At 35.6% G+C, this 8,274-nt stretch overlaps 1 protein-coding gene across 3 annotated transcripts in view; it reads right to left on the bottom strand.

Moving 5' to 3' along the window:
- LOC107692140 (neuropathy target esterase-like) overlaps positions 1-8,274 on the bottom strand; it is a 53,914-nt gene that overhangs the window by 43,706 nt on the left and 1,934 nt on the right. For all 3 annotated transcript variants that reach the window (XR_001634619.1, XM_016491069.1, XM_016491070.1), the window contains exon 2: positions 3,147-3,229. Coding sequence is in view for 2 of the 3 variants with exons in the window: in XM_016491069.1 (XP_016346555.1) it covers positions 3,147-3,191 (45 nt within the window). In the remaining variant the exon portion in view is untranslated. The remainder of the gene's footprint in view (positions 1-3,146; positions 3,230-8,274) is intronic.

The following is an 8,274-nucleotide window of genomic DNA, read 5'->3' as shown; positions in this document are numbered from 1 at the left end:
GAGGATTTCGATATAAGCCAAGAGGAGACTGGTTTTCCTTTGCTAAAGTAAGGTAACTTTGCTTCCTTTGATCCTGTAAACAAACGTTGGTTTTCACGAGACTCACCGGCGCATGCGCAACGCTGAACTCATACGTCATTCCCCCGGAACTGCTTCTGTGTACAACTGCTGGCGCAAGCTACATTAAAGTGATTATTACGTTTTGAATATGGATATTTTTCTTACAAAAACGCATCGATTCGCTACAGGAGGCCTTTGTTCACCCCCCCCGGAGCCATGTGAGACACTTTTTTTTATGGATGGGTGATTTTTATTTAAGTTCTTTTGGACTGAAGCAATGCAACACCCGCTGAGTGGCATTAAACAGCTTGAAAGATCAAAGACAATTTTTAATATAACTCTACAGACTGGATTCGTCTGAAAGAAGCAAGTCATATACACCTAGGATGCCTCTTGGGTGAGTAAAACGCAGCCTAATTTTCATTTTTGGGTGAACTAACCCTTTAATATACTGTATATTCTCTGAAAATGATATCTTATGCAGCTGTGCTACTCCAGTAAATTTTCTTGTTCAAGGATGTTGACATTTTTATTGCATAACAAGACAAAAATACATGCCAACAATTATTTTCTAAAAGACATTTTTGTCTTTTTTTGTTTTTTGCTGTAAAATCTCTCAACATCCTTAAAACATAATACATTTACTTGAGACACAAAGGCCTGGTTCCACAGACAGTGCTTAGACTAAGCCAGGATTAGGCCATAGTTCAATTAGGACATTTAAGTAATTTTTCATAAACGTGCCTTAGAAAAAACATTACTGGTGTGCATCTTGAGTCAAAACAAAGGCACTGATATATTTTAAGATCAGTCAGTGCAAGTTTCTTTCAGTTGACACAGCTCAGACTTACATTTTAGTCTGGGACTAGGCTTAAGCCTTGTCTGTGAAACCGGGGGGAAATGACAAGATATTAAAGGCTGATTTATACTTCTGCGTCGGACCTACGCCGTAGCCTTTACGCCGTAGCCTATGCGTCAAATAATGCTATGTAGTATAATAAATGATAAGACACTTGTTCTTTGCTTTGTTTTATTTTATATAAGTAGAATATTAAAATATATTAAAGTGCACATAAACACACACAAAACTCAAGTACATATGGAGGGAGGGGTTTTTGCAGACCAATCACAGCGATTGCGGTCTGCGTAGAATTGACGCGCTGTTAAGATTTTTGGAGAGGTGCACGTCAGGCTACGGCGTATGTGTGTGCATCTATGCGTAAGCTACGGCGTAGGTTCGACGCAGAAGTATAAATCAGCCTTTAGTCTTGTTTTTTGAAGAATAAAAATCTATTTTTATTTTACTTTATTCTTAAAACAATAACAAATATCTGCCAATGGGGTAGTGACCCCATATACCCCATTACCCTAATGGCAGAGATTTTAAATAATATTTTTAAAGATATTTTTAGAAGCCTTAATACCTTGAATAATTTTGCTTCTCAAGTAAATCTTGATTTAAGAATATTTAGATATTTGTACTATAAATAATCAAAAATACTGAGCAGTAAAATATTTTTTGCATTGTAATGATTAAGATTTTGGTAACACTTTATTTTAAGAACCAATTCTCACTATTAACTAGCTGCTTATTAGCATTATTTACTTATTTTAATTTATTTTTTGCAAAGAATGGTGAAAATTAACTTAGTATGCATTGTATCTGATTGCAACATTCTTGGAAATGAAGAAGTACTTAAAAACAGAAGTGGTGGGTTTTATCTTCAGTGTCTCTGGTGGAAACCACATAAACGTGTGAATGTTTACACATCCTCTGACTTTATCACGACATAACTATTTCTCTCAAATTCTCTCAAATGTCATTTACATTTGTATTACAGGAGAATCTGCCCATTGTCTTAAAAGTGCACTAAATATCTGGGGGGTTACAGAGATAAAGTAGTGTGATCTCAACATGGCAGAGACTCGCCGTATGTTTTCTAGGTCACTGATGTTAATGCACTTTTCACCTTAAGTGGATATACATTATTTTAGTCATATTTTCCAAAATTACTGTTCATTTCTTAAACTTAAAACTTGGACTTTTATCCAAACATCTTAGTGCACTTTTATCAAACCTTGACATAAACTGTTTATAGGCTGAAAAATGCTTGGACAGTCCAACATTCAGATACACCCTTGCAATTTGTAATCTTTGGACCCAGATATGAATTTGTGCAATTCTGAATAACTACTCCAAGACATCTAGTTGCATCTTCTAAACTCTCACTTTTCCCATCATGACAGAGCAAAAAAACTGATTTCACACCAACAAATCTTTCTAAACAAGTCACATGATCAGATTAACTGCAGACAATCTGCCTAGCAACAAAACGCAGCTGTCAATGACCTACACAAAGAAGATTCGTAAGAGAAGGAGAAGAAGGTGGTAAAACAAAAGTGAACAGCTCCTGATAATGACGAATGAACAGATTGGTGAAAGCGGGGGCAGGGTTTCCGAAGGAACGTGAATGAGGTGTAAGGTGCATGATGGGAAAGCAGTGCAGCTGCTTATCTGTGTGTGTGGATAAAGATATTCAGCAACGAGTCCAAAACTTCAGGAATTTTCACACTATACTTATTCTATGGGTTACTAACTCAGAACTGTGAAACGTTTTATAGTAGTAAAAACAAACTTTCAAAAAATGCCTCAAGAAACATTCATGCACTTAGTATACAACTGATTTCCAGCAGACTTTTCCACAGGTCGACAAACTTATCAAAACAGACAGCTCGCTTATTGTGTGCTGTACTAACCATGTGTATATGCAAATGAGAATATTAACCAAGGGTTTACAAATGTAAATTGGGCCACAGTGTAATTCGGGCTCAAAATTAGGTGCTGCATTGCACTCACATTGAAACATATGAATGCACAGACTGAGAGCGCTCAGGTTTGTTTGTGTGTGTGTGTGTGATCAATGACACATACATCGTCATCGCATCTCGTGCGCCACTGATAAGGCTGCCTGACCGCTGACGCAGACCCTTAAATTCGAATGCAACGTTTTTCGACGAATATTCGAAATTCACATTTTTTTTGACAGCCCTAGTGTGAGGTAAAGCATTAGGGTGGTGCTGCTCACCTGTGGAGCTTCTGCGGACTCTGGGCCCGATGTGCTCTGTCCCATTCTACCTCAACGCACAGCTGGGCCATCAATGACAGGCACTGCAACACAGAGCAAGACAACAGACTTCATGCTAGAGCTGCACGATTATGACAAAAATCATAATTGTCGATTATTGTAATTGTAATTGCGATTATTCATTTACTATTAAATGAATGTTTACACCTTTGTTTGAAGCAACTGCATGCCATATTTTTATATGAAAATAAACAAGCTGAAAACACTAACTTTATTGCTTTTCTATAGTATTAAGTCTCAAATGTCAACTATACATCGGATTGGTTTCTCTTTAAATAAAAAGGTAAAAATATGCATGGTATTATAATGTTATACTCAAACTAAAATTAAAACAATGGAAAAACCCTTAAGATAACATGTAGAAAGAAAAAAAAGCATCTTAAGCATGCAGAATAACATAAGTGGACTTTGAACGATTAATTGCTGCTTTGAACTATTACGTAATTGTGCCATCCATAATTGTGATTGTGATTAGAAATTCGATTAATTGTGCAGCCCTACTTCATGCAACATGCACAGATCAGCATCACACACACATTCAATAAGAATCACTGCAGGCTCAAAAAAAAAACTTCCCATGAACATATTCAGTTCAAGTCCATGCACATTACAGGGATCAGCTGGATTGATTTTATAATAAAAGCTTTTCAGCCACGTTCAAATACAAAAATGTAATAATAGCTACAGTATAGCACGCAATTTGCTTCATAAAACATCACTTTTTTACAGTGCTGTTATTGTTAAAACTATATCTACGTGTTTTATTAATTGAAATAAAGCTGAAATTAGAGATGCACCGAAATGAAAATTCTTGGCCGAAGCCGAAACCGAACAAAATGAAACACTGTGCCGAAGGCCGAATACGGTTTTTCGAGTTTTTTTCCCCCATGTGTTTTGCCAATTTTTTTTCACCATTGCATAAATTAATTAGCCAAAATGTGCTTTTTACTGTTTTGCCTTGCTTTTCAAAGAAAAAAAAAATAAAAAAAAAACAACAATTTAAAAATATTTAACACTGAACATTTTTTTTTTACATTCTAGCAGACATTATACCAACAAAGCACAATTTAACTTAAAATTAATAAGTTAGTAAAATAATATTTTTTGGCCATCAGACCCCCTTCTTGAATCAGGCATGTATTTTTTACTGTACAAATAAAAGCAGCCTTGCTGAGCAGAAGATAATTCTTTTAAAACATTAGAAAATATTACAGATTTGAACACTATGTGTGTATGTTATAATAAATGTATTAACAGAGCAGTTGTAATTATTATTATCATTATATTGTCTTACTTTTTATTTTTTTAGAACAACAGTAAAATTACAATACTAACATTTATGAATGTTGATGGAGTTCTTGCTTTTTCTCAACTTTTATTTTGGTGGAAACGCGCAGGAAGACATCAATGCTTCTTTTTGTTGACAACAGCAGATTTATAAATGAGTCTCATTACGAATACGTTGCACATATCGCATTGTCACATGCCTTGTAAAAAATCATAAAAATGTGTGAGCAACTGACGAGTAACAGTGTTTCAGCGCAGATTTTCGAACCCTGGTTAACAAGCAGATCTGCAGCGCTGTCAGAATACATGCAATGTGTGCTTGTATTAAAATACATAACGTTCTGCAGTTTATTTACTAATTGTTTAAGGCCATTTCACGATTTCAATCATCATACAGTAACCAGCAACAATCACCCCTTCCTCTTCTCATTGAAGACATGCAATGCAGTACTAAACAGTCTCTCGCTGTAGGTGCTTGTAATGATTTTTGCGTCTTTCTCAGACAGTTTTACATGCTTCCACACTGCTGACATGTGTGCTGCATTATAAAGAGTGCGCGGCTGCGCGCCTCTATTTGATCGCGTCATATCATTGTTCGGTACAATTTATTCGGTCTTTTCTCTTATTATTTTGGTTTATACCAACAAAGCACAATTTAACTTAAAATTAATAAGTTAGTAAAATAATATTTTTTGGCCATCAGACCCCCTTCTTGAATCAGGCATGTATTTTTTACTGTACAAATAAAAGCAGCCTTGCTGAGCAGAAGATAATTCTTTTAAAACATTAGAAAATATTACAGATTTGAACACTATGTGTGTATGTTATAATAAATGTATTAACAGAGCAGTTGTAATTATTATTATCATTATATTGTCTTACTTTTTATTTTTTTAGAACAACAGTAAAATTACAATACTAACATTTATGAATGTTGATGGAGTTCTTGCTTTTTCTCAACTTTTATTTTGGTGGAAACGCGCAGGAAGACATCAATGCTTCTTTTTGTTGACAACAGCAGATTTATAAATGAGTCTCATTACGAATACGTTGCACATATCGCATTGTCACATGCCTTGTAAAAAATCATAAAAATGTGTGAGCAACTGACGAGTAACAGTGTTTCAGCGCAGATTTTCGAACCCTGGTTAACAAGCAGATCTGCAGCGCTGTCAGAATACATGCAATGTGTGCTTGTATTAAAATACATAACGTTCTGCAGTTTATTTACTAATTGTTTAAGGCCATTTCGCGATTTCAATCATCATACAGTAACCAGCAACAATCACCCCTTCCTCTTCTCATTGAAGACATGCAATGCAGTACTAAACAGTCTCTCGCTGTAGGTGCTTGTAATGATTTTTGCGTCTTTCTCAGACAGTTTTACATGCTTCCACACTGCTGACATGTGTGCTGCATTATAAAGAGTGCGCGGCTGCGCGCCTCTATTTGATCGCGTCATATCATTGTTCGGTACAATTTATTCGGTCTTTTCTCTTATTATTTTGGTTGCCGAATATTCGGTGCATTCCTAGCTGAAATAAATAAATAGAAGATAAAAAAAAATGTAACTTTAAAATCTTAAATGAAAATGAGAAATGTTGCCTTGGCAGCTAAACTTAAATAAAAGTTACCAAGTACAAAAATTACTAAAACTAAATGACAAAAGCACATTTACTAAATTGCTGAACACAATTTAACACAGTTACTAAAACTTAAACTGAAATTAAAATGAAAACTAAAAATATATGAATAAAAGCTATAAATGCTATAATAGTTAATTATGATGTTATGATGTTAATGTAAATAGTTATAATGTAAATAATACTAAAATAACACTGCCAGCCCAGAAATGTTGCCTTGGCAACTAAAGTTGAAGTATTACGATTACTAAAACAAAAAATAATAGAAATTAAACAAAAAAAAACTAAAAATGACAAAAGCACTACAACTTTAAAATGAAAAAGAAAACTGAAAATATAAGAATAAAAGCTATATACTATAAGTTAGGGCTGCACGATAAATCAAAATGGAATCGAGATCACGATTCGACAGAAGCTGTGATTGTCATGCATATCTTTCAGTGAAGCATGGTTCTGTGATCAGCAGTAAATCTCCATCCAAAGGTCAGAGGGCGCTCTCTTACAGAACCGGCTTTTTTAACAAAATGCGCATGACAATCGCATTCGATTAATCGTGCAGCCCTACTATAAGTTATGTAAATAATACTAAAATAACACTGACATTTTATAATATCTTAACCTATATAAAAGTATTTTATAAATATTATTCTAACATTCAGTCCCTTAATGTGTACCATACAAACACAAACAAGTACAGCCAGTATTTAAAAAACTTTGCTGCCAGAAATGATTCATTGTATTTGGCAAACAGAGAATATTTAAATATTGTTTTCATAATACTAATGTTAATGTAAACAGTGCTTAAAAACAGGTCAGTCAAAGATCACAATCAGCAGAGGAAACTATCCAATCACAACCCCTCCCCAAACTGATGTCATCATCCCTGACAGACTCCCAATAAAACACACATACAGCATGAGTGATTTTCATTCTGATCTTCCCACCAATAACTTCATTGTTCCTTTCACATCCAGGGTTGCACAAGAAGCCTGTGTACACTGAACCACACACACGCTGATTTCGCTGACCTATGCAGCAAACAACACAAGCCCTTCACATTCAGTACACACATAAGCACGTTTATAGTGGGAGAGCCCAACCTCCAACAAAAACACGTTCCTTTACATCTCCCATCTACACCTAAAAAACTGAGCACGAGTCCATCTAAAGCCATTCAGTGATGAAAACACAGTGTCTAGAGGCTAACAACTGAAATCAATGGGGGTGGAGAGAGGATTAGATTACTGAGATCACAGCAGACATAAAGAGATTCATCCACATCTGGATATGAGTGTGTATAAAATGCACTGGTAATGGCTGGAGATGCAAGCCAACTATGAAAGATTTACTGTTTATACACATGAAAGAGACATAGCGAGTGATTGTATCACATTCAGATTGATTATAGGCAGAGATAGCATTGACATTCAATAACATGCTATAGAATAACAAAAGAGGGAATGGAAACCACAGGGCAATGATGAAGGGGGGGCTGGGGGGAATCTGAAATGCCAGTATTCATTACTCACTAATGGGCACCTTCTAATAGCCATTGTCCTCAGTTAACAATGCTCTTATGCGCCCTTAAGCATGAGAGAAAAAGAAAAGACGCCCACACACACTTGCAGACACAGTTTTGTTTTAGAGCCCCCAACTGACAAATACAACACTCAACAATTCAACAAGAACCGTCAAAGCGGCAATGCAGAGTCCTTCACGATATTAGCATGTTCAGCGGCTCAGACATGCTTAAACACAATGTGAACATCTCTGATTTCAAATTGTATGCATACAGATGTCGCTGCACGACAGAGACAACTCACGCGTGACTTTGATGGATACAACAGCTACTACTTTCCATTAGTACAAAATAGTCCCTGAAACTCTTTAAAATGTTAACTTTTTTCTTTTCAATAAATAGTCAGTGAAAGGAGGTGCTTAAAGGGACAATCCACCCAAAAATGAAAATTCTGTCATTATTTATTCACCCTGAAGTTGTTCCAAACTTGTATGAGTTTCTAGGGCTGCACGATTAATCGAATGCGATTGTCATGCGCATTTTGATAGTAATGCCGGTTCTGTAATCAGCAGGAAATCATCATCACGTGCTTTCAGATGGAGCAGAATTTACTACACAG

The sequence above is a fragment of the Sinocyclocheilus anshuiensis genome, unplaced genomic scaffold (genome assembly GCF_001515605.1).
Source record: "Sinocyclocheilus anshuiensis isolate Anshui unplaced genomic scaffold, SAMN03320099.WGS_v1.1 scaffold322, whole genome shotgun sequence".
NCBI lineage: Eukaryota > Metazoa > Chordata > Actinopteri > Cypriniformes > Cyprinidae > Sinocyclocheilus > Sinocyclocheilus anshuiensis.
The sequence above is the reverse complement of the archived record's forward strand: the minus strand, read 5'-3'. Positions and strand labels throughout refer to the sequence as shown.